Here is a 26,963-nt window from a genome sequence, read left to right on the forward strand (position 1 = left end):
GGGATGTCCTCCCAGATCTGTCTAAGGGCATCAGTGAGCTCCTGTAAAGTCTGAGGAGCAACCTGGCGGCGTCTGATGGACCGAAACATTAAGTCCCAGAGGTGTTCTATCGGGTTTAGATCAGGTGATCGTGAGGGCCATTCAATTGTGTCAATTCCTTCATCCTCCAGATACTGTCTGCATACTCTTGCCACATGAAGCCGGGCATTGTCGTGGACCAGGAGGAACCCAGGACCTACTGTACCAGCGTAGGGTCTGACCATGGGTGCAAGGATTTCATCCCGATACCTAATGGCAGTCAGACTGCCGTTCTCTAGCCTGTAGATGTCTGTTGGTCCCTCCATGGAAATGCCTCCCCAGACCATCACTGACCCACCACCGAACGGGTCATGCTGAATGATGTTGCAGGCAGCATAGCGCTCTCCTTGGCTTCTCCAGACTCTTTCACGTCTATCACAGGTGCTCAGGGTAAACCTGCTCTCATCTGTGAAAAGCACAGGGCGCCAGTGGCGGACTTGCCAATTCTGGTGTTCTATGGCAAATACCAATCAGGCTCCACGGTTCTGAGCAGTGATCACAGGGTACACTACAGGACGTTGTGCCCTGAGGCCACCCTCGTGAAGTCTGTTTCTGACTGTTTGGGCAGAGACATTCACACCAGTAGCCTGCTGGAGGTCATTCTGTAGGGCTCGGGCAGTGCTCAACCTGTTCCTCCTTGCACAAAGCAGCAGATATCGGTCCTGCTGATGGGATGAGGACCGTCTACGGCCCTGCCCAGCTCTCCTAGAGTAACTGCCTGTCTCCTGGAATCTCCTCCATGATCTGGAGATTGTACTGGGAGACACATCAAATCTTCTTGCAACAGCACGCATGGACGTGCCATCCTGGAGGAGTAGGACAATCTGCGCAACTTCAGGAGGGTTAAGAAATCGCCTCATATTCCCAGTCGTGATAATGACTCTAGCAAAAGCCAACACTTGTGGAAAAACAGTTAAAAAAGATCAAAAGGGAGGGACTTGAAATGGCCTCCACCTGCAAAACCAGTCCTGTTTTGGGTGCCATCTCGTTGTTGCCCCTCTAGTGCACCTGTTGTAAATTCCATCAACACCAATGCAGCTGAAACTGATTAACAACCCCCTCTGCCACATACCTGACCAAAACCTTATCAGAAAAGTGCAATTGAATTGATGCCATACCCTGATAAAAAAAACTGTTCCTTTAATTTTTTTGAGCAGTGTATATAACTTTATGTACAACATTCCACCAAACAAGAGAAAAAAGGTTAATTACAAAACCCAAAACCAGTGAAGTTGGCACGTTGTGTAAATCATAAATAAAAAAAAGAATACAATGATTTGCAAATCCTTTTCAATTTATATTCAATTGAATATACTGCAAAGACAAGATATTTAATGTTCAAACTGAGAACTGAGATTTTTGAAGCTTTTCAGGTGGAATTCTTTCCCATTCTTGCTTGATGTGCAGCTTAAGTTGTTCAACAGTCCGAAGTCTCCGTTGTCGTATTTTAGGCTTCATAATGCGCCACACATTTTCAATGGGAGACATGTCTGGACTACAGGCAGGCCAGTCTAGTACCCGCACTCTTTTACTATGAAGCCACACTGTTGTAACACGTGGCTTGGCATTATCTTGCTGAAATAAGCAGGGGCGTCCATGAAAAATACGTTGCTTGGATGGCAACATATGTTGCTCCAAAACCTGTAAGTACCTTTCAGCATTAATGGTGCCTTCACAGATGTGTAAGTTACCCATGCCTTGGGCACTAATACACTCCCATACCATCACAGATGCTGGCTTTTCAACTTTGCGCCTATAACAGTCTGGATGGTTCTTTGTATTCCTTTTTTTATTTACGATTTACACAACGTGCCAACTTCACTGGTTTTGGGATTTGTATATTTTTAATTTGTTTGTGTTACAGATTGAGTACATACAGATGTGTTAGAAATAGCTATGAAATTGACAGGGGGTAGGATTAAAAAAACTCAACTCCGTTTTGGACATGTCGTAATGAGAAACTGAATATATCTGATGTGCCATTGTGTAACTGTATGCATGTTTAAAACAAAACCATCGCTGTTGTTTGTCTTTAGGGTGTTGGCAAATAAGAAATATTTGTGGAATCCTCTGTGCGTGGTTTGACTGTCACATATAATCTGCTATTATTCATGAGTAATGCAGTTCTAAATTGTGTGGACTTTCATTGGCTAAGTGGATGTTTAAAAAAGCTGCTCTTAGTTCATCAGTGCATTCTGTCAGCAGCAGACAACAGCAAAGGTATATTTCATATACCGTGTTATTACTCACATCCAATACTGCGTCTTAGTATTTGTTTTTACTTTTAAATGTTATAATTATATTTTATTATTTAAAGTCAATAGTCTTTTTCCTTTTAAAATTTACTATGTGTAATTATTTACATTTATTAGTATTTATTTTTCCTTCTAAACAGTGTTATTATTAAATGTTATTATTTGCATCTATTAGTATATATTTTATGCTATCTTTTTCCTTCTAAACTTTGTGATCATATGCAATTATTTTTTCTTCCAAAATGTTTTATTTATTTAATTATGTACATCCAATAATGTGTCTTTTTTTCTTTCACAGATGGCATCAGCGCTAAACCTAGTGTTGTTCTTCTGTGGCATCAGTGGACTGTTGACTGGAAGTGTGAGTCAAATATGTTCTTAATTTTACACTTATGAATAATAATAACAACCAATTCTACTATAACAATCTACAAGGTTAATATAGCTGGCTTCTCTTTCTTCCCCTCCTTTTTTCTGCTTTCTTTTGTATCTCTAGTTACGATTACGTATATGTGTTGTTGATTTGAACAACTGTATTGTTGATAATAGAGGTAAATTATTGGTATTATTCATTATCAGTAGCGCTATTTCTATTGGTATTTGTATTGCTCTATTTGTATTGTAATAATACTCATTGTCATATCTGTATTATTATTTATTTCACTAACAGCTTCTTTGCTATCACTTTTACCATCATATTTGTACATATCGTATTTGCTGATGTTGCTCTATTGTTGTTGTGGTTGTTGTTGTTGTTATTGTTGTGTTTGCTGTTCTTGTTTTTGCCTCTCTGTCTTATCCCCTCTTGTCCCCACAGTTTCCCCCCCTTCCTTTTTTTCCTCTTTCTATCCCCTCCTGCTCCGGCCCGGCTGCATCAAATGATAATATAAATACATTTAATAAAGTCAAATACAAATAAGGCAACAAGAGAAGTTTCCCACACTTCTCTTTTGTAAAGTAAATTTGTACAGCCAATATGGGCATCTACATCAACAATATGATTTGCCTGAGAAGCTGGACAGGCCAAAAAAAATAAAAATAATAATAACAACCAATTCGGCTCGATCACTATCAAGTCCTTCCAGGTAATCTTAATATTTTTTTCTCCACAGTGGTCTTTTGAACATGGCTACGGTTGGTAACTGTTTTGTATTTCATTACATTACATCACATTAGACAATAATGCCTAAAATATTATCCTTGTCATGTCCATATTTATTTTTTACCTCTTATTCTGTAGACTTGGAGATATTTACGGTGCTTTCTTTTGGTATTCAACATAACATGTTATTAATTATTATTAATACAATTGTATTGCAGATGATAAAGATCATTGCTGTCCTGAAGGCTGGACTCAGTTGAATGATCGCTGCCTCATTTTCCACAATGTGCGCGTCAATTTTGTTACTGCCGAGGTAAGCAAACAATGATACATTTTCTGATTTTTGTGTGTGCATTGTCTTGCAATCCAAATAATTTTGTGGCAAACAGCAGATTATTTTGGTTTTTAATATTTCCTTTTTGGGCTAGACTTTTTTCATTGTCTTATTTTTTACCCATTAGAGCTTTTGCACCTCTCTTGGTGGCAATCTGGTGTCAATCCACAACCAACTGGAGAATGAAATCGTCCGACAGCTAATTCTGGAAGGGGCTGGCTCTAATGTGCTTACTTGGATTGGACTCCAGGACACCATTGAGGTACGCAAAAGCTCACATTTTTACATCCAATATTTGTTGTCCAAAATATTATTCATATTCACTTCAACCACATGTTTTGTCAAGTCAAATCAAGTGAGTTGGGCTCGGTTGGTAGAGCGTGCGTGCCAGCAACCTGAGGGTTCTTGGTTCGATCCCTGGCTTCCACCGTCCTAGTCACATCCTTTGTGTCTTTGGGCAAGACACTTCACCCTTGCTCCTGATGGGTCGTGGTTAGGGCCTTGCATGGCAGCTCCCGCCATCAGTGTGTGAATGTGGAAATAGTGTCAAAGCGCTTTGAGTACGTTGAAGGTAGAAAAGCGCTCCTCAAGTATTTACCATAAATCTGTCTCATGCATCTAAACGTTAACATGTTTTAGTAATGTTGTACGTTGATAAGTAATACACATCTCTCAGGATCAGCTTGAACTTTTTCTTGTTATTTTTTTAAAAGTCTTAACAAAAGGAAAGCAGTAATTAAATTTTGATCAAAGCTGCCTATAGCGACCACTTGGGCAAAAGTGACCTCTATATACAGTTTGCCATGTCAAAACTCAAACATTAATTATTATGGAAGAAAGCAGAAAACAATTCAAAACGCAAACTAATAGTTCCCATCACGCTGGTATCGATCCAATACCGATACCCACCTTGGTATCATACTATAGAGATTTGGATAGATTCGCCCACACCTATCTAACTTTGTTTTCCATTTGGTCTTGTTCTCCTAACTGTGCAATCAAAAATATTATGAATATGATAAATGGTGCTCATAAACTTCTAGAAACTATTAGTGTCATTTGGTGAAATTTAAAAAGCAACTAAAATGTTGACTTTGTCTTCCAGGATTTGAATTTCATTTGGACGGATGGAACTCCCTTTGATTTCAACGACTGGGCTCCCAACCGTCCAAGGACGAATGATAACGGTCAAGACTGTGTAGAGATCAACTTCCGAGGTAATAACACTTTATTATATCTGTATTTATTCCTACAGTTTGGTCTTTGGATTTTGAATAGACATAAATATTGCATTGTTTTAAAACAATAAATATCAATTTAGCAGAGCAAATATGAAGGTCATACATAGAGTATATGTATACATATACTATATAATATATGTGTGTGTGTGTGTGTGTGTGTGTGTGCATGTGCATGTGTGTGTGTGTGTTTGTGTGTGTGTGTGTGTGTGTGTGTGTGTGTGTGTGTGTGTGTGTGGGTGTGTAAATGTGTGTGTGTGTAAGACAGAGACAGACAGACAGACAAACAGAAACAAACACATGTATGTTTCTTTCAGGGCCAATACTGATTATTAGTAGTGAATGAGGCCAATAACCTGTATAAAATTATAATGTGACATAAACTTAGTACAAGCAGAGTGAGATACTGTATATCAAGCCTTCATTCATTATAATTTTGATGCTTAAGGCTTACAGTTTTTGAAAACCCAACATTTTAATTTCAAGTTTTTCATTAGGTGTCAGCCATAATCATCAAAATAATATCAAAAGAAGGCCTGAAATATCTTGAGTTGTATGTTATGAGCCTATGTCATTAATTTTGTATCACTTGTGAATTTAATAGCTGGAATAAACAAACCTCTGCAGGATATTCAAATGTTTGGAGTTTTACCTGTATGTGTGTATGTTATGTGAAAGAGTTGGTTAACTATGTTTACTTTGTATTTCTGTTGGTATTTGCAAATATTACGTGTTATGTGTACAAACTATATAAATACAAACTATAATATGACAATATTATATCTATCACATTTTTTTCTTTCTTTGTATTAGAGTCCTTTTGGAACGATCGTCGTTGCGGGTCTAACAGACGTTTTGTCTGTGCCATGGATTCTTTAAAACATTAGGCATATTTGATGCCTTTTTTCATTGTGCATTATTTTTTGCGGTTGATATGCAACATCGAATAAAGACATCTGCAATTGTGTGGCGTGCTTTTCTCTTCAGACATTTTCAATCTTGTATTTGTCACATTATAGTACAGTAGGGAAGGAATTCATGTGACCCTATTCCAGGGTGGATCTCTCGTGAGAGGAAAGTGGGGGATTAATCATTTTGCAGCGCAGTCTGCTGAAAATTATGGAAAGTGCCACTCTACATGTCAGCTCACGCTGAGATCAAAGTTGCGATTGTCACAAAACAAATATTAAAATATTCTACACTCTACTGCCGTTTGGCGACTGAAGTGACTAGTGCACCCCCCAATTTGTCACGTTTCATGTGTCAGGTAACTGCAACGAATGGGGTCTTATGTATCTCCTACCTAATGTATATAGTAATGCTGGTGCTGGCAAACTATTAATTGTTTTAATCATGATTAGTCGCACATTTGCATCCATCCATCTTCTTCCGAAGATGGATGGATGGATGGATGGTCGTACATTTGAATTTATTGCAATTAAATTATTTGCATGCAGAATGTACTGTAAATGACATAAATAAAAAACATTTTGACACATTTAATTTTATTCAGTGTTCATTTTCACAGCAGTTTTTAATTCAGTTTTAGTCATAGGCTTTTGACGAAAATGTATTTAGTTTTAGTCATATTATAGTTGTTTTAGTCTAGCTTTAATGTACTAAATTCCTTAACATTTTAGTCGACTAAAATTACAATACATTTTGTATACTTAAATATAAAGGATAGCACATCTTTTTGGTTTTTGGTTTAATAATAAAAGAAAACAAAAAACTGAAAGCTGGTCTTTATTCAATATCTGTTATCCAAATGTATTAGTATGTTGGAAAATGGAAAATGGGAATGCAGCTGGTGATAGGTTGATTGGCAGCACTATATTGGCCCTAGTGTGTGAATGTGAGTGTGAATGTTGTCTATCTATCTGTGTTGGCCCTGCGATGAGGTGGCGACTTGTCCAGGGTACACCCTGGGTCCCTGCTTTCCGCCCGAATGCAGATGGCATAGGCTCCAGCCACCCCTCGAGAGGGACAAGCGGTAGAAAAATGGATGGTTGGACATATGGAAAACGGTGAAAGTGGATGTTTATGTTAAATAATTGTTCTATTCCAAACGAAAAAGGGATGTCCGCGACATACACAGACTTTTTTTAGGTTTGATGTGAACAATTGAATAGCTTAGATGCTCAGATAAGTCATGTGTTTGCATAAGTTTAGATTTGGGTATGTTGTTTCTTAGAGGGGAAAACGTTAGCAATTAAGCTAGCGAGCTGGCACCACTGAGTCCTTGAGTTTGTCAAAGTGCAGTTATCAATCTACGCTTTTCAATCATTTTAATATGAAAGGGTAATACTAAGCATCGGGAGTTTTGCTGGGGTCCTCATTAATACTGTTTATCGTTACATCCCGACAATACAATCTTGTTTTTTTAGTAAAATGTCCAAAACACAAAAGACATCAGTTCTGATTGGACCCCCTCCTTTTATTTCCCCATAATTCTACACAATAATTCAGATATGTAACACTAGTGAGCAGTAGAGAATATGAAGTGATTTTTTGTCTAGAACATGTTTTGCTTTATTCATTATTGACGTGTTTCTTGCTACTTTATGTTGTATAAGTAGCAAGAAACACGTCAATAATGAATAAAGCAAAACATGTTCTAGACAAAAAATCACTTCATATTCTCTACTGTTCACTAGTGTTACATATCTGAATTATTGTGTAGAATTATGGGGAAATAATTACAAAGTACACTTCATTCATTAACGGTGTTACAAAAAAGATCAGTTAGAATAATATATAATGTTGGATATAGAAAACACACAAATCCTTTATTTATTGAATCAAAGATACTGAAATTCCACGACATAGTGAATTTGCAAACAGCTAAAATTATAAACAAAGCAAACTATAACCTGCTACCCAAGAATATACAACAATTCTTCTCAAAAAAAGAGGAGAAAAATAATCTTAGAGAAAAATGTAATTTAAAACATTTGTACGCACGTACAACACTTAAGACCTTCAGTATATCAGTATGTGGAATTAAATTATGGAATGCATTAAGCAAAGCAATCAAACAATGTACTAATATGATCAATTATTTATGCTTACATGTGGAAATAATAATAATAATAGTAAATAAAATAATAATAATAATAAAAACGTAAATAAAGCATAAAATAGTCTCTAATAAATTAATTAAATAAAAAACAGCATATAAAATATATACATCAGCAAATAACAAAAATATAGATCAAGAAAAAGGATCCTTAATATGTGCAGCAATTTTTCCCACTCACATCACCTCATTTTATATTTTTTTTCTACAATTAACTATGCCAAAAAACACATAGACATACCTTTTTTTTTGTAATGGAAACAAAAACAACAGGGCGTCACGCACAGCTAGTCCACAGTAAACAGGATCTCGAGCTCCACTAAAGAACAAAGAAAGAAATAATACACACTCATATTAATAGCAAAGAACGGCTGTTTCCACTACGTTAACGTTACGTTGTTGACTAACGAAGTAACGTTAGCGACCTGGTCCTAAACAACACTGACAATAAAGTAATACGCTTTCGTTTCAAGCAGTTGGAAATATGTGGAATATCGTAGCATGTAACCTACACACATTCACTGCCTCTAACAAAAGATGGCCTAAGTTAACTGTATTGAACTTTTTACTCACCGGCTTCACGCGGGAAACTTTCACAATCTGGAGTCGGGGTCCCCCGGAACACAAAACACAGATAAAAGACAATTTTACAATAGCACGGCGAAAAAATGACCGTCGTTGTGTGGGTTTTTTGACGAATAACACTCTTTTCCACTTTTCTTCGCTCGGGCCTCACCTACCGCGTGCAGCCATTTCGAATTTTCTGGATACGTGACGTCAGACGCACGTCCCCATGCAAAGCATTCTGGGAGGCGGCGCTGGAAATAAAAGCCTTTTTTTACAGAATATAAAGTTTTACTGCTAGTCCTAATATCAAACAACGTCATTACAATCATACATAAATGATGATGGAAACACAAAGGCTGATCTTTACTGTGAATGTAGCAATAAATCAATAAATCTATACTTACGTTCGTGTTCCAGCAAAGAAAGTCCAGAGATCTTGGCTCATGCGCGTACACGCTAGTAGGCGCGTCCACGTCTGCGGGTGCAGACATTGGTCGGCTCAGCGCGCGTAGGCGGAGCCTATAACACTAGGCGGCGCGCGCCGGTTTAGTTTGTCGCGTCCGCGTATGCGAATCAGACACGAGTCCGCTCAGGATCAGCTGTCTGACTGTACAATTTTCAGAGGCGGAGCTGTATCCTCTAGGCGGAGCCAAAACGAATGTGACAGTACAGCGGGTTGGGCGACTTGAAGGCGGATCCGTATAGCAGTCTTTTGCTGTGTGGGGTGTAACACGTTTGCCACCATTGCCTTTTTTGACCTCTTGCCATTAAAGAGGCATATTTGTTGGCTTTTATCTCTGCATTTTAAGGATCCACACCACACGGATTGTGTGTACATTTTTTCATGAGAAACAATTTGTTTCTGCACAGAAATTCTAATGGAACATTTCCTGTACACGTTTGTCAAGACACACACCACTACACACATTATATCATTATTATATCATTATTGCAATTACATTATATTATAATACACCATATTTTATTTCATTACCGTATTTTTCGGACCATAGACCAGATGAATTACAATTTACCATGGACCAGATGAATCAATGAGCAGGTCTATTTTCATACAAATAGCGCACTGGATATTAAGGTAAATCGATTTTTTTTTCCTTCTAAATTTAAAACACTTGCTTGTGGTCTACAGAACATGTAATGGTAGTTATTTGGTCAAAATGTTGCATGGATTATGTTTGACAGATCATCTTCAAGTTGCTTTCTGACAGTCGCTTCAGGATGCGCCGGTTTGTGGGCTGTCTTATTTACGTGGCTCCACTTCGACAGTGTCTTCTCCCCGTCATCTTTGTTGTAGCGGTTTAGCGTGCAAGGACGAGAGTCGAAGAAGTGTGAAAAGATGGAGCTAACTTTTTTAATGACATTCAGATTTTACTTAACTCAATAACGGAGCAGCATCTCCTCATCCGTGCCTCACTAGTACAACAACAATAATGGAAAAGTGTCAAGTGAAAAAATGTCCGACCGGAACTCTATAATAACTAAAGTTCTGTGAGTGAATTATATAAACCCACTACACCGGTAGTTTACTGACAGATATAAGTGAGAACTTTACGCTACTTTATATTAGGAATGGCAACAATGGAGGATGAATGTCCCATAACAAGAAGATAGAGCAAAAAAAGAAGCTTATCGACTAAGGTGTCGGCACGGACTAAAATGGCAGATGCGCGCAGATTTTCAGCATTTATGTAGATCCCAAATACAGATTAGCAGATACCAGAATGTAAGAAAAGTTGGTTTTACATAATGTTGCGAAACAAAACGCCAGATAATATGTCTGATAATGGGTGCCATTTTGCGGTCCTTATACACACACCATAATAATACTCCTATATTGAAATCTGACCACGGTAGCCGTAATGCTCCGACAATCGGTTTTATAGAACTTTTTTTCATAGCTTATCAAAGTCGTACTAAAACATTTTGACAGATTTTTGAGTGCCGTGTGTAATGTTCTATATTTTCAATGGATTATTTAAAGTTTTGGTGTTGTTTACTGGCATCATCGGGCAGTCTACACGTATCTCTTATGTGTGACTGCCATCTACTGGTCACCCTCATCATTACACCATGTACCAAATAAAATAGCTTCGAGGTCGGTAAGCACAACCAAAATGATTCCGTACATTAGGCGCACCAGGTTATAAGGCGCACTGTCGATTTTTGAGAAAATGAAAGGATTTTAAGTGCGCCTTATAGTCCGAAAAAGACAATATGTTATGTTATTTTGTGTTGCTTTGTATTATATTGTATTATGTTAAATATATTGTATTATAATATATGATATTATATAGTATGTGCTGGTGTTCTTCTGACATTTAGTGGTCATTAACCCATCTTACAGTATTCTTAGTGGATATTCATCCAACCATCAATCTGTCCATCCTTTTCAAGATGCAAGATTGTTTATTGTCATATGCACAGTTAAACAGACAGTTTGCCGTACAATGAAAATCTTACTTTGCTAGTCCACTCTTCAAAAAGTCACACGGTACTTAGCTAAAATAAAAATAAATAAATAAATGTTATATACAAGGCACAGTAACATAACATAACATTATTGCACATTCTGATTCACAGTCAACAGTATAAGTATGGAGGTGACATTGGGTCACAGCAGCAGTTAAAGTGTCTTTAGTGATCAAAGGTGAAAAGTGTCTACAGTGATGGTTCACAGTTCAGGGGTGGTCATGGTAGTAGCTAGGGGAGCTAGCATTCACAAGTTAGCATTCACAAGCCTGATGGCCTGTGGGTAGAAACTGTTTGTCAGTCTCGTAGTCCTGGATTTCAGTCTCCTGTATCGTCTGCCTGATGGTAGGAGGCTGAAGAGACTGTGCTGGGGGTGTGTACTGTCCTTTATGATGTTGTGTGCTCTCCTGGTGGCCCTGATAGAGTACATGTCCTGTAGTGAGGGGAAGGCTGCTCCTGATATGTACTGAGCAGTTTTAATCACTCGCTGGAGGGCCTTCCTGTCCTTAGCAGCGCAGTTTCCATACCAGACAGTGATTGAGCTGGTAAGGACACTCTCAACCGTACTTCTATAGAAGTTGCTGAGAATTTTGGGTGGCATGCCAAATTTTCTCAGCCTTCTTAGGAAGTACAGTCGCTGCTGGGCTTTCTTTATTGTTTGTTGGGTGTTGTGAGCCCAGGTGAGGTCCTTGCTGATGTGGGTCCTGAGGAATTTAAAGGTTTTCACCCTGTCCACCTCTGTCTCCCCTATTTACAGAGGTGTGTACTGTGCACTCTTTCTCCGTGGATCAATAATCATCTCCTTGGTCTTGTCTGTGTTCAAGGAGAGATTATTATCCTGACACCAGGCCACCAGTTCCGCTATCTCCCTTCTGTACGCTGCCTCAGCTCCCCCGGTGATCAGTCCGACGACCGTAGTATCATCTACAAACTTGATGATACTGGTGTTGTTCTGGGAGGCCACACAGTGTGAAGAGGGTGTACAACAGGGGGCTCAGCACGCAGCCTTGGGGGGGTCCCTGTGCTTAGAACCTTTGTGCCTGATGTCTGGTTGCCAACTCTGACTGACTGGGGCCGGTTTGTGAAAATTTTCAGCACCCAGTCACAGAGAGTCGGTGTCAGACCAACAGTGAGGAGTTTAGCACTGAGTTTTTGTGGGATGACCGTGTTAAAAGCAGAGCTGTAGTCAAGGTGTCCTTGCCTTCCAAGTGGGTGAGGGTGGTATGGATGACGGTGTTGACTGCATCCTCAGTAGACCGGTTCTGCCGGTAGGCAAACTGTAGAGGGTCCAGTGTGCCTGGGATGGTCTTCTTGATGTGAGACATGTCTATCCTCTCGAAGCACTTCATCACTGATGGGGTGAGTGCAATGGGGCGATAGTCATTCAGACAGGTCACAGTGTTTTTCTTTGGCAGGGGCACGATGGTGGTGGTCTTGAAGCAAGTGGGCACAACAGCTTGTGCTAGTGACAAGTTGTATATGTCAGCAAGTACGTCAGCCAGCTCTGATGAACAGACCCTGAGGGCCCGGCCAGTGATGTTGTCTGGGCCGGCTGCCTTCCGTGGGTTTGTTCTCCTCAGAACTGTACGTACCTCTGCTGTTGTCACAGTGAGTGGTGGGTCCTCCGTGTGCTCCTTGGTCAGAACCCCTCTCTGTTGGTTGGTGTTGAGGACCTCGAAGCGGGCGTAGAACTCATTCAGCTCATCTGGCAGTGAGGTTGGTTGTTTGTGAACCCCCTGCACCCTTGCTTGTAGTCTGTGATGTGTTGCAGGCCTTGCCACCAGCTTTAGTCTGTATTGTCCCTTGGCCTCGCTGATGGATTTACGTAGGTCATGTCTGGCCTTCTTGTAGTCCTCAGCATTGCCTGCAGTGGAGCGGGCACGTAGCTTGGACCGAACATCACAGTTAATCCAGGGTTTTTGGTTTGGGTATATCTTGTGTTGTTTTGTGGGCACAATGTTTTCCACACATGTGCTGATGTAGCCAGTTACACTGGAAGTATATTCCCCTATGTCCACAGTACCGTCATCCCTCTGAGCAGCAGTTTTGAACATGTCCCAGTCTGTACTCCCAAAGCAGTCCTGAAGCACTAGTTCAGTGTCTTCATTCCACACTTTAACAGTTTTACTCACTGGGGGGGCTTGCTTGAGGCGCTGTCTGTACGCTGGATATAGAAAAGCTGAGATGTGATCAGATAGTCCAAAGTGTGGTCTGGGTACAGCCTTGTAGGCTCCCCTCACGTTGCAGTATTTCTTGGTCCAGAGTGTTTTTCTCCCTCGTAGGAAAGTTCACATACTGATGGTATTTCGGGAGGACACCCTTTAGGTTGCGGTGGTTAAAATCCCCAGCTACCGTGTGCGGTCTCTTGTTTACTGATGACGTCATGCATCAGCCCCAGCGCTGTTGTGGAGTCCGCTCGTGGCGGGATGTAAACAGACAGTATAAACACTGCACTGAATTCCTTTGGCAGGTAAAAGGGTCTGCATTTCACTATCAAAAACTCAATGTTGTCCGAGCAGTGTCTTTCAACCACCTGTACGTCCGAGCACCAGCTGTTACTCACGTAAACACAGACGCCGCCGCCTCTCGACTGAGTGCATTGCTAGCTGGATGGCAGAGTCTGGGATGCTGTTCGAAAGCCAGGTTTCCGTGAAAATAAGAGCACAGCATTCTCTCAGTTCACGCTGGGATGTTATCCTGGTTCTCAGCTCATCCAGCTTGTTGTCGAGCGAGCGCATGTTAGCTAGCAGCAGGCTAGGTAGTGGTGGTCGTGTAGCTTTAGCCTTTAGCCTAGCATGTAGCCCCGCTCTCTTGCCTCGCCGCCTTGTTGTTGTTTTGGTCTGGTTGTGGTTAGCGGGGTCTCGTCGCAGCAGAAATTTGAAGTCCGTCAGATTATAAGTGAGCTCATGGTGAGCTTTTCCGATGTCCAGAAGTGCATCTCTGTTATAACTCACTGTTGCGTGCAATAACTTTGCATTTAGGATGCAAATTTCCCACCGCTTGTCCCTCTCTGGGTCGCCCTGGACAAGTGGACAAGTCGCCACCTCAGCGCAGGGCCAACACACATAGACTGAAAACATTAACACATTAGGGCCATTTTAGTGTTGCTAATCATCCCAGGTGCATGAATAGATATGATTAAATGGCACCCATTGTTACAATGTAGTAGAATTTCTGACCTTTGACCTATATTTCATGTCTGTCAAGAATGTATGCTCATTTAATTTATCTTCTATTCTGTGTCCCCGGGTGTGGGACAAAAGTGAATATTAAGTCGTGCCAACCTGTCTACAGAATGTTTTGATTGTTGAAGTATGATTAAGGAATCCAAGGATGTTGCAAAAACAAATGACGCACGAGAAAGAACTGTGACGCACGAACCAACAGATAAAAATGGCAGGAGACCGGGACTCGAGAGAGATTGCTTTTGTGTGTCCTCCGGAGGACGTTGTGTGTCTGCATGGACAGCTCAATCTGACTTAAAAATGGGTAAATAAACTTTTTGTACTAAATTCAGTTTTGTTGCTGTTTAAACTCTGGACAATCCACCACAACAATTAGGTAAATTGTAATCCAATATATATATGTTTTTATCTTGAAAGTATAAACAAAAACATCAATACTTTAATGGAGAAAAAAGATGACTTGGCACTTAATTCATCATTTAGGGAGATAAATGGTAAATGGTAAATGGGTCGTACTTGTATAGCGCTTTTCTACCTTTTTTTAAGGAACTCAAAGCGCTTTGACACTATTTTCCACATTCACCCATTCACACACACACATTCACACACTGATGGCGGGAGCTGCCATGCACGGCGCTAACCAGACCCATCAGGAGCAAGGGTGAAGTGTCTTGCTCAAGGACACAATGGACGTGACTAGGATTGTAGAAGGTGGGGATTGAACCAGTAACCCTCAGATTGCTGGCACAGCCACTCTCCCAACTTTGCCACGCTGTCCCCATATAAATGTATCCCCCAGATAAAGACATGTTGTTTGTTTCTCGCCTCTGTCATTCAGACACACACACACACACACACGCACACACACACACGCACACACACGCACACATGCACGCACATGCACACAGAGTGATGTGTTGTGGTGACACAGGCCAGTCCAGCATTAGAATTTAGGAGTTAGACATCCTAAATTTTAGTTTTACAGATTTGTTGTTTCTATGTCAACCTCTCACTTTAACCTGCCTCGTGTGTGTTCCAGAGCTGTGTAAAGAGTATGATCAACTAAACCATGTGTGCCATGTTGCAAATGCAGGCTTTCTGATGTTGTTTTCCTGACGAAGGAAATCAAAATAATAAATAATAATAGTGAATATAAACTTTCAATAAAACATGCTTTTTATTTTGTCAAAGTATAATGTTGCGGCCGTATTTGATGCACCCCGCTGCATACATTCATGCAGTGTTTAGTGACCAGCAGGCTTTGTAACACACTCTAGTTGGCCCAATAAACATAAAGAAATACACAAGACGACCAAAAATACGTATTACCCTCATTTAGCTTCGGACCAACAATTACGTACAATTTTTGTGAAGTATGTCAACTGTGGTGGCTGCCTCCAATCTATTAATAGTAATCACTGCGCTATATATACCTGGGATTTTACTTATAGTTGTTTTGAATATTTTTCTTTGGCCAGCGTTTGCAAACATCTGCGTTTTTAAAGACAGAAGTACGTGTTTGGGTGTGTAGAAGAGGCCTAAACGCAGGGATAAGTATGTGTAAGTGTCGTTAAAACTTACACTTAATATTTTTATTTTAAGGGTTAACATTTTTTGTTGAAAATTATTATGGTTGTGAATTTGTTAAATGTTTTGTAAATAAGACACATTTTGTTTACTATAAAAAGGGCAATTTATTTCCTTTGTTACACCGCTATTCTCGCGAGGTTTTGGATTAGTATGAGAGGTTGCGAGACCTGCATTTGCCCAGACATGCAAAAGACTTTGAGCGAGCCATCAGCAGCAGCAAGATCATTTAGCTAGCTAAACAAGGTATTTTGTCATATTGTGTCGAATTGTTCTGTATATTTGTAAAGTACATTGGTTTAATTATTGTACGCTCATTTAGTATGCACAAGACTGAAATATTTGCTGCCCAAGAACCTCCGAAGTGGCAGGCGGCCTCGAGGTAGCTATTTTGTTTAGCACTTTATTTGCCTGTGACTGAACTGTCTAAAGCATTGTATTTCATGTCTTGTCCTGTAGTTTTCACGGCATAAACCCAAGTAAAGAGCCCATCTTTAAGAAGCCGTGCCTGTGTTGTCATTTCGGAGCCACAGTATGTGTTTATTAAGGATCTGTGTTTGTGTGGACATGGCCTTACTTTAAACATTATCCGATCCGAAATGTGCTGTTAACAATAAATCATACTGATGTAACTAATGTTGCTTTCACCTCTCTTCAACATAGCGTGGAAGTCTGGGGCGGTACCTCTGGATTGGCAGACCGGGGTGGTGGTCCTCCTTTTCAAGGAGGGTGTGTGTTCCAATTATAGAAGGATCACATTTCTCCGCCTCCCGGGAAAAGTCTATTCAAGGGTGCTGGAGAGGAGAGTCCAGTCATTAGTCGAGCCTCGGATTCAGGAGGAACATTGTAATTTTCGTCCTGGTTGTGAAAGACAGGACATATTTATATCCTTGCTCGGGTACTGGAGTGGGCATGGGAGTGGAGGGTTTCCAGTTTGATGGCCACAGGATCGCATCTCTGATTTTGCAGATGATGTGGTTTCGTTGGCTTCATCACGCTGGGACCTTCAGCATTCACTGGGGCGGTTTGCAGCACCTCCAAATCTGTAGCCATGGTTCTCAGTTGGAAAAGGATGGACTGCACCCCTCGTGTCTTGAGTGAAGTTCTGCCTCGAGTAGAGGAGTTCAAGTATCTCAGGCTTTTGTTCACGAGTGAGGGAAGAATGGAACACGAGATCGACAGACATATTGGTGCAGCATCTGCAGTGATGCAGTCACTGCACCAGTCTGTTGTCTGAAGAAGGAGCTGAGCCAGAAGGTGAAGCTCTCGATTTACCGGTCAGTCTACGTTCCTCCCCTCACCTAGGGTCACAAGCTTTGGGTAATGACCGAAAGACAGGGGCGCAAACACAAGCAGCAGAAATAACTTTTTTCTCCTCAGGATGTCTGGGATCACCTTTAGAGATAGGGTGAGGAGCTCGGTCATTCGGGAGGGACTCAGGTAGAGCCGCTGCTCCTTCACGTTAAGAGGAGCCAGCTGAGATGGCTCGGGCATCTACTACGGATGCATCCTAGACGCCTACCTGGAGAGGGGTTTCGGGCATGTCCAGCCTCGGGGCAGACCTTGGACACGTTGGAGGGACTATGTCTCACAGCTGGCCTGGAAATGCCTCGTTGTCCCCCCTGTGGAACGAGAGGAGGTGGCCGGGGACAGGGAAGTCTGGGCATCTCTGCTTAGACTGCTGCTCCCGCGACCCGGATTTGGATAAGGGGCGTACAAATGGATGGATGGATAGATGGATGGACTATCAGTTGAGTTCCCAGATTTTTGCCTTCATATGAGTGCTTGCAGTGTGGAGGTGTTATTACTTACTGTGTTGTTTGTTTTACTTAGGTTCTGTTGTTTTGTTTAAGTCGGGCTTTGATTGGGAAATTCAGCATCTTTTCACAGATCTCTTCAGGCAAGATATTTTGCAATTTGAGGAGTAATTCATCAGACTTTGGGACGGCGTGGCGAAGTTGGTAGAGTGGCTGTGCCAGCAATCGGAGTGTTGCTGGTTACTGGGGTTCAATTCCCACCTTCTACCTTCCTAGTCACGTCCGTTGTGTCCTTGGGCAAGACACTTCACCCTTTGCCTCTGATGGCTGCTGGTAGCGCCTTGCATGGCAGCTCCCGCCATCAGTGTGTGAATGTGTGTGTGAATGGGTAAATGTGGAAATACTGTCAAAGTGCTTTGAGTACCTTGAAGGTAGAAAAGCGCTATACAAGTACAACCCATTTATCATTTATTTATTTACTTTACACTGAGGCTTTTAATGGTAAAATTTACGTTCCTTACTCTCTCATTCAAGAGTTGTTTTTGTGCTTTCAACAGGATTGTGTCTGTCCTGTGGCTTTTCATGGTGAAACGAAGGCGTAGGCTTGTGGGTAAGAGGCCATTTTGTTTACATCTCCGTACAGATCCATAGTATCTAATTCTGAACTAGAAATGTTAATTGATGCTTTTGTTTCTTGCAGTTCACTCTTAACAAAACATCTGTAGCTCGCTGGCAATTAGCTCAGAATGCTGCCGCTTGGCTCTGGTCAAGATGTCATAAATTCAGTCATATTATTCCTGTTATTATTCCTGACTACCTGTTTATTTCAGGATACAGTAAAGCATTGTATCTATTACTTACAGGGTCCTCAATGGCCAAGCACCAGCTTACTTGATAGATCTCTTGTCTTTTCACTGTCCTGTTAGGTCACTGCGGTCTGCTGACCGCCTTCTGCTTTTTGTACCACAACAAAATTAAAAAGTAAAGGTGATAGAGCATTTGAGTCAGTTGCCCTTAAATGGTGTAATGCAGTTGTCCCCAAACTTTTTTGCACCACGGACCAGTTTAATGAAGCCATTATTTTCAGGGACCGGCTTTCCACTCGTGCCAGATAAATAAAGCAAAAATAAGTGCATGAAAAACACAACTCACTATAACGCTGAATTAGTAGGGGCCCTAGCAGGTTGATGGTAAACTGCTGCGGACTGCAGACGGAAATTAGCCTTTGGCTACAATCTGTCACATTTATATTTTATATGTTCATTAATGTGCATTGTATCATGTCACAAAGTTATAACAAATATAACAAATGACAACTTCCTGTGAGGAGTTGTATTGTACATCTATAAACAAGCTTATTGGTGTGTCTAGTGCAGGAGTGTCCAACTCCTTTTCATCGAGGGCCACATCGCAGTTATGGCTTCCCTTAGAGGGCCGCTTGTAACGAAGAGTAATATTCCCCTCATAATTTTATTGCACAACAATATGTATTTTTTACGTACTCCGTTAAAAAAAATCCGTAGACGAGCAGCTCAGTCGGCAGAATCTTACCGTGGATTTGATTGTCTTTTTTTTCTTTACAGGATATTGCTGTAAATAGAAAAAGGCTACCGTGTTTTTTTACGGTAAAATTCTAGCGACAGAGCAGCCAGTGTTAATCATGAACTCTATGGTTGTTGTTTTGTATTACTTTGAATAGAAAAAAATGGTACCACTGTTTTTTATGATACAATTCTGGCCACTGAGCAGCCTTTTTTTTTTTTTTAAATCTATTACCATTTTTACAATGTATAATTTAATTGATAACTTACTTTGACAAAATAGGTCAAACAGGTACTTATTTTCATGTTTAATGTATGATAATATATTTGTTACATTATTCGGAATCATGAAACTAATGGTTCATTATTCTCAGAGATAACTACTTTGCAACCTAATTTCATACAAATGTAACTAACATTACATTATTAACATTATTATTACAGATTCATACATAAATTTAAGTATGTATATTGTATTTTAAGAAAAAACATGTTTAATGTATAATAATATAGTGTTTGTTACATTATTAGATATAATTTAATCAGAAATATGTAATTGCATGCAATAAATGTATTTTTTACTGTAAAAATGGAAAGAAATAATTCATTTAGTAAGTACTTTATTGACACATATTTCCAGGCGTTGGAAGCAGATCTCGCCCCCGGGATTTGAGTTTGACACCTGCGGTCTAGTGGGACAGGCGAAAGTTAAGTCGGAGAAAATGCAGTAGTTTGTCCATCCATCCATCCATCTTCTTCCGCTTATCCGAGGTCGGGTCGCGGGGGCAGCAGCCTAAGCAGGGAAACCCAGACTTCCCTCTCCCCAGCCACTTCGTCCAGCTCTTCCCGGGGGATCCCGAGGTGTTCCCAGGCCAGCCGGGAGACGTAGTCTTCCCAACGTGTCCTGGGTCTTCCCCGTGGCCTCCTACCGGTCGGACGTGCCCTAAACACCTCCCTAGGGAGGCGTTCGGGTGGCATCCTGACCAGATGCCCGAACCACCTCATCTGGCTCCTCTCGATGGGGAGGATCAGCGGCTTTACTTTGAGCTCCCCCCGGATGGCAGAGCTTCTCACCCTATCTCTAAGGGAGAGCCCCGCCACCCGGCGGAGGAAACTCATTTCGGCCGCTTGTACCCGTGATCTTGTCCTTTCGGTCATAACCCAAAGCTCATGACCATAGGTGAGGATGGGAACGTAGATCGACCGGTAAATTGAGAGCTTTGCCTTCCGGCTCAGCTCCTTCTTCACCACAACGGATCGATACAGCGTCCGCATTACTGAAGACGCCGCACCGATCCGCCTGTCAATCTCACGATCCACTCTTCCCTCACTCGTGAACAAGACTCCGAGGTACTTGAACTCCTTCACTTGGGGCAGGGTCTCCTCCGCAACCCGGAGATGGCACTCCACCCTTTTCCGGGCGAGAACCATGGACTCGGACTTGGAGGTGCTGATTCTCATCCCAGTCGCTTCACACTCAGCTGCGAACCGATCCAGTGAGAGCTGAAGATCCTGTAATTATTCAATGTTTCTGTGCGGCCCGGTAGCAAATGTGTCACGGACCGGTGGTTGGGGACCCCTGCACTTCCTCATGAGCTGAGAGCTTCACCTTCTGTTGACATTTTTAAAAGTCAGTTAAAAACACCCCGGGACCCCGTAAGGGACAAGCGGTAGAAAAATGGATGGATGGATGGATGGAGTTAAAAACACATTTAAGTGTTGTCATAACTGGGTTCTTGGGTTTTGCTTCTCCGGAAGGCAAAGGAAAATTGGCCCGTGCGAGGCGTGAATTTAAATACATGTTTATTTAACAATAAAAAAGGAATAAACAAAAGGCGCTCACAGTGGAGGTAGAAAACTTGACTATACAAAACAAAAGACTTGCACGAGGGCGGAAATACAAAACTTGGGTAGAAACACAAAACTTGCACAAAGGCAGAAACTATGAACAATAAAACAAAAACACTAACTGTGGCATAAATGAACAAAACTTACTTGGCAAAGAACTGTGACATGACATGAAGTGGAGGGATCAAAAAGTGCGAGGACGCCAGCACGAACAACAGAAACAGACAGATTTAAATAGTGACGTGATCAGTGAAAACAGGTGCGTGACTCGAAACGTGAAACAGGTGCGTGACAAGACAGGTGAAAACTAATGGGTGACCATGGAAACCAAACCAAACAAGGAAGTGCAACCAGGAACTATAGAGTCCAAAAAACAAACACATGGCCAAAACAAAAACATGAACAGACATGACAAGTGTAGACTCATATCATTTTAAATGTATTTTTTAATGTTATATTTTATTTTAATTTATTTTGCAATGTTTCTGTTGTTGCATCAAGGTGTATGCTTTTTTTGATTGTAACTATACACTGAAAAAAATAACTCATAAGATTTACTTAGAAAAATTATCGTAAGTATTTGCACGCAAATGATTTAAGTAAAATTGAATGCTGCAATATCAAGTAACACTCACTTGCCAGTATCAAGTAAATTCTACTTACCATATAACATAACAGTTGTGAAGATATTAAGTAACAGTTACTTAATTACATCCAAGTTTTAAGTTATATTTATTTAAACAAATTAAGTAAAGTCTACTTGTTTTTCATCGGCAGGAACATCATTTTACTCAAAATTTTAAGTACATTTTATATATCTGTAGTATTTGCTGTTATGAAGTAATTCAGTAGATTTTAATTATTTTCTTGTGCTTGACATTTTAATTTACTTGGTTGCATTACGTTACATTACTCACTAAAATTAGGTAATCATTGCCAGTTTTCTTTTGATAAATGTTACCAAATAAATTTAACCAATACTTTATGCATTTAATATATATGTATCACATATCACACAACTAAATTACAATGCAATTAAACAGTTTCTTTTTAATTCAATCTTACAACCCTCTGAAACAGAGTTTCTACATTCATTGCAGAAATATAATACTCAACAACAACTTCTGGGAGAGGGTCAGGACAGAAACCGCCTCTTAAACTTTGAGCAGTGGTGTATGGATTATGTATACCCCTATTTAAATGGGGGGGAAAACAGAATGTACTGTACAAGTACTGCGTTAATAGTAAAAGTGCATTACATTGTACTGCATTAGAATTTGTACTAACAGTAAATTAAAGATGTATCTCCAGCAAAAGGTATTCAAAGTAAATAGTAGTAATAGTATATTTTTTAAAGAAAATATCCAAAGGTTGGTATGACTGGTAAACAACAAATACACAGTATTACACATTATACACCAAATCCAACCTAGATCTGGTAACATAGTCACTTCTCAAATATGCAATTAAAATCTTACAAACCTACACACTGAAAAAGTGCAATTTCAACATTTAAACCAGTCCTCTGACTAGTGCACTTTTCAGTATGCAATTATAACATTAATTAAATAAAATCAACGGAATCAACTAAAAATAAACAGCTTAAGGTGTCTAACCATTCTTGTTGAAGAATACAATCTTTACTGTCATTAACAGATACCTTATTTGACAGAAAATGAAAAACATTTATGACAGGCAACCCACTAGTAAACCAAGATGAACTGGAACTCAGTGCTAATTCTTGGCATTTCTTCACAAGAGTCCATGCATGATGCTACGTCCTCAACAAGGGTCCATAAATGATGTCATTTTCCTCCTCTAGGATGACAAAGTCATGACATGCATTTAGGAAAGCAATTTCAACTTCAAGGTGTTTACTTTTGGGGACAGTTTGAATCCATCCAGCTCCAGCACGAGTTTTTGGAAGACTTCAAAAGTGTAGCGCAAAGTGGGGGGGTATGCCAAGTTCAGGGCATAAATCAGTCCCATGAGCAGTGAGCAAGCTTTCGCAGTACTGTTTCACCCTGGCAAAATCTCCTGGCCTTCCACAAGGATGGAGACATCGACTGGATCCTCATCAGCACCGTGGACGACGAGTATTTTGAGGATGTGGTTATTGACATCACTCCGGCTGTCCTCCTGCATACAATATACAACAAAAAAGAAGAATGTTATTGAGAAACAAATAATAGAACTGCATGAATCATTCAAAGTGACTTCATTATCAGGAAAGAATGAACACAAGAATATATGTTCCTTTGTCTGCTTTCCTCTTAACTTTAACATTAAATTAACCTGTGTCAATAAAAAATATTTTTTAATGATTAAAATAATGCTATACCAAGCAGTCTTCAAAAAGTTCCTCTTCCTTCTCGCCAAGGTACAGTATATAATGGTTTCACGCCTCATCTCAATGCTCTGTTTCTGTGAACAGATTAAGAACATGAACATAACCATTATACATACACAATGAACTGTCAAGTGAAAACACAAGTGCATATATTTGCTCGTGTTTTAAGTGCATGGACCCAGAGCGTGCAAGGGCATGGTATCTACCAAGTGTGAGGCTTGTCCTGTATGTGTATACTGTATGTGTCTGTGAGTGAGAAAAAAAGTAGGTCCAGCTCCCTGTAAAACATACTGTATGAACAAGCAAAACAAGCACACCTGACTCAGTCTGTCCAGGAGCGGCCTCATCTTGATCCCCACGGCACCTCCCTTGGCTTTCATCAGGGTAATAAGTTTTGGTGTGTGTTCGTCCAGTTTGTGCATGAAGGTTCGCTCCAGGGGAATGGTAGTTATTCTCCTGAATTCCTCCTTGATCTGAATGGACAAAAGATTCACAAGTACATCAATATTATTTTTATATAGATGTACATGTTTGAAAAGAACATTCATTCATTAATTATTGTTACAGCTCAATAAAGCAAATTAAATGTTTAAGGCTTTTTAGAATCACCTACCTCAGCTTCACAAAACAAAGCAGGCCATCTCTCTTTGAAGTCAGCAGCAGCAGGACTATCACTCACAACCTCGAGTCTTCGATAGGAAAATGTGTTGGCCATTTTTTCGATAATTATTTTAGCGTTGTCCTTCTTCTTAACCTCGTTTAGGAGCTCCTGTCCGTCCCTATCCAGACTGTCGTTGCTTTCTCCACTTGGATGTGGGGGAAGGAAGTTCACCTCGGCTCTCTTCGGTTTCTTGCATTTTTTTGCAGGATATCTCTCGCCAGGGGCCTTCCTTTTCAAGGAGTTGATGTGAAGCTTGGGACAAGGGACATTGCGCCTTTTCAGTTTGCTTCGGAAATTGGCCATCTTCATTTTGAGACGATTCTGCCACCCATATGTGCCTGAATATGAGGTTCCAGGCTCCCTCAAGCATGGGTGTTTGTTTAATAGAGCTTCTACAACTTCGAGTTGTTGAAAAGCACTGGGATAGGCCTGGTAGTGGTAGATTGGTTCTGCAAGTTTCTGTAGAATGTCAGAGTAGATATTTGGATCCTGAAGGAGTGAGCCATCGCGTTCATAAGCTTGATTTCCAGCTTCAGGAATCATTTCGACACCATATGAAAAGATGGGTATCACAAAATTGGTTGGCCCTGATCGATACTCTGCTGAAGGTTGTAAAATAGTGGTGTCAGATGAGCTGGCTGAGGAACTCTCATCTTGAGAAGACTGATCCAGCGGCAATGGAGTGGAGGAACCTGAAGGCTCACTGATAGAAGTCAATGTCAAAATTACAGATTGTTCTGTTTGAACTAGTTTGATTGTGTCCTTGTCATTAACCACATCGGTTGATGTTAGTGTGAAGAATTGATTATCGAAATCTTTGTCCATGTGCATTACAGTGTAACTCCCTTCAAGTTTAAAATGATTCTGCGCAGCTGCCAAAAGTTTGTCTACAGTGCTAGGGATTCCATCTGGTAGGGTTAACTTGTAAACTTGTGTCTCTTCAATAACAACACGTAGTTGAGTTGGGGCAGACATGATCACTGTCTTGTAGTGATGGGATCGGCAGTTCTTTTGACTGTACTGAATCACTAGAATCAGTTCCTTAAAATGATTCGTTCAAAAAATGTGTTCACCAAATCCCCCCCACGCGTGCGTAGTACAGTACAGTGCAGACATTCGCGGGAGAAGCAGCAAATAGGCGCCCACACAACACTACCGCCCCTCCCTGAATCACGTTCGCGAACGACAACACTACCGCCCCTACCTGAATCACGTTCGCGAACGACAACACTACCGCCCCTACCTGAATCACGTTCGCGAACGACAACACTACCGCCCCTCCCTGAATCACGTTTGCGAACGACAACACTACCGCCTCTCCCTGAATCACGTTCGCGAACGACACAACACTAAGGGGGCGCCCCTTAGTACAGTACGTAGTACAGTACAGTGCAGACATTCGCTGGAGAAGCAGCCAATAGGGTGAACGCGAAACCCCACGCACTGCGTAGGGACTCGCGTTAATCTAACAACAACAACAGTTGCAGTAGAAGGGATAATAATAATAATAATAATAATAATAATAATAATAATAATAATAATAATAATAATAATATGAATCAGAATTGATCCCCAAGGACAAATTTATTTTTGTTACAATAACTGTGTAAATAATAGCCTATGTATGTATACATACATTAGTTATTATTTTTATTTTAAATCTTCTCAAAACAGCCTGCCCTACACTTTACCCCCCGCCCCCGCAGAGCAGAGAGCGAGAGCGTTGTCGTTCACTGAGTGATTCATGTCGTTAATCCGCGGTGAATGATTCGTTCGCTCAGTCCCTCCCCCCGCCCTCTCATTGGCTGCGTCGTTCGCCGACGTCGAGGGTTCAGTGAATCACAGAATGCGCCAGTTCCACTCATACCGGCATGGTCGCGGCGGAGCTCAACTGAACTGAGAAAGGAACGAATCAGTTCATGAAGTGATTCGGTTCAGTACGTTTACTCAAAAGATTTGTTCTTTTGAACGAATCGTTCACGAACGACACAACACTACAGTCTTGGGCAAGCAGAACTGCAAGAGAGAAAAAAAGAAGACATGGTGTGATAACAAATAATAAAAAAAGTACTAAAAAACAAATCATATATTTTCACACCCTGAATAATACATGACCTTCACAAATCAGACAAAGTATAAAAAAATAATATTTTTACAAAACAGGAAATCATCAAAAAAAAAAAATGTAATTATATTTTATGTTGATTATTGAGGCTGTAAAGAAAGAGTGGTGCTTGTGTGCACTATGACATCAATAATAAACTTAAAGTAGAATTATCACTTTTGGGCAACATCAACAAAAACAGAAAATAATATTATTTGTGTCTGATGTTTATTTCCCCCACAAAAATTCCAGTTTCTGTTAAAAATCTTAAAATATCATCTGCTTCTGCACAGTGAAGCTCTACCCGTCAACTGAAGGAATAAATAGAAAAACATGTAGGAAGGACTTGGGTTACTTTACCTAGTTTGACAAGCAGATGTGGTGTTTCAAATAAACCATGTGATCGCCTTCCGCTGCATAAGTAGCCAATGGGTATGTGTCAGTGAGTTGTGACAGCTCAATTACTTTGACAACTCTTGTGGACTCCAACTTGAAACATGTAAAATGCTCAGAGTACCATGCACTTTGCAGTTTCACTACAAACACTAAGGTGTCATGAACAATGATGATTTGTAATATTTCAGCAAAGTCAGGCAACCCAGATGTGGAGCCATATACCAACATCATGCCAACACTGTAACTGGTGCCCTGAAATTCTGCCTGGTTGGTCAAATTAACACCTGTCTCCTCAGGAAATTTCTGTGATAGAAATTCCTGTACGTTCTCATTTACAACTTCTAATGGAACTCTTGACATCTTTGATACATACACGGCAGGCTTTTTTACA

The 26,963-nt window shown here is 40.6% G+C and overlaps 1 protein-coding gene across 1 annotated transcript; it reads left to right on the forward strand.

The window, feature by feature from the left end:
- The first annotated feature begins 2,263 nt into the window (after positions 1-2,263).
- Positions 2,264-5,968, forward strand: LOC133656881 (galactose-specific lectin nattectin-like). The gene is made up of 7 exons (XM_062057742.1): positions 2,264-2,298; positions 2,632-2,694; positions 3,446-3,467; positions 3,654-3,748; positions 3,897-4,031; positions 4,875-4,986; positions 5,821-5,968. The coding sequence occupies exons 2-7, from the start codon at positions 2,632-2,634 to the stop codon at positions 5,892-5,894; spliced, it is 501 nt and encodes a 166-aa protein (XP_061913726.1). The 5' UTR covers positions 2,264-2,298; the 3' UTR covers positions 5,895-5,968.
- The last annotated feature ends 20,995 nt before the right edge of the window (positions 5,969-26,963 follow it).

The sequence above is a fragment of the Entelurus aequoreus genome, linkage group LG09, assembly GCF_033978785.1.
Source record: "Entelurus aequoreus isolate RoL-2023_Sb linkage group LG09, RoL_Eaeq_v1.1, whole genome shotgun sequence".
Lineage (NCBI taxonomy): Eukaryota > Metazoa > Chordata > Actinopteri > Syngnathiformes > Syngnathidae > Entelurus > Entelurus aequoreus.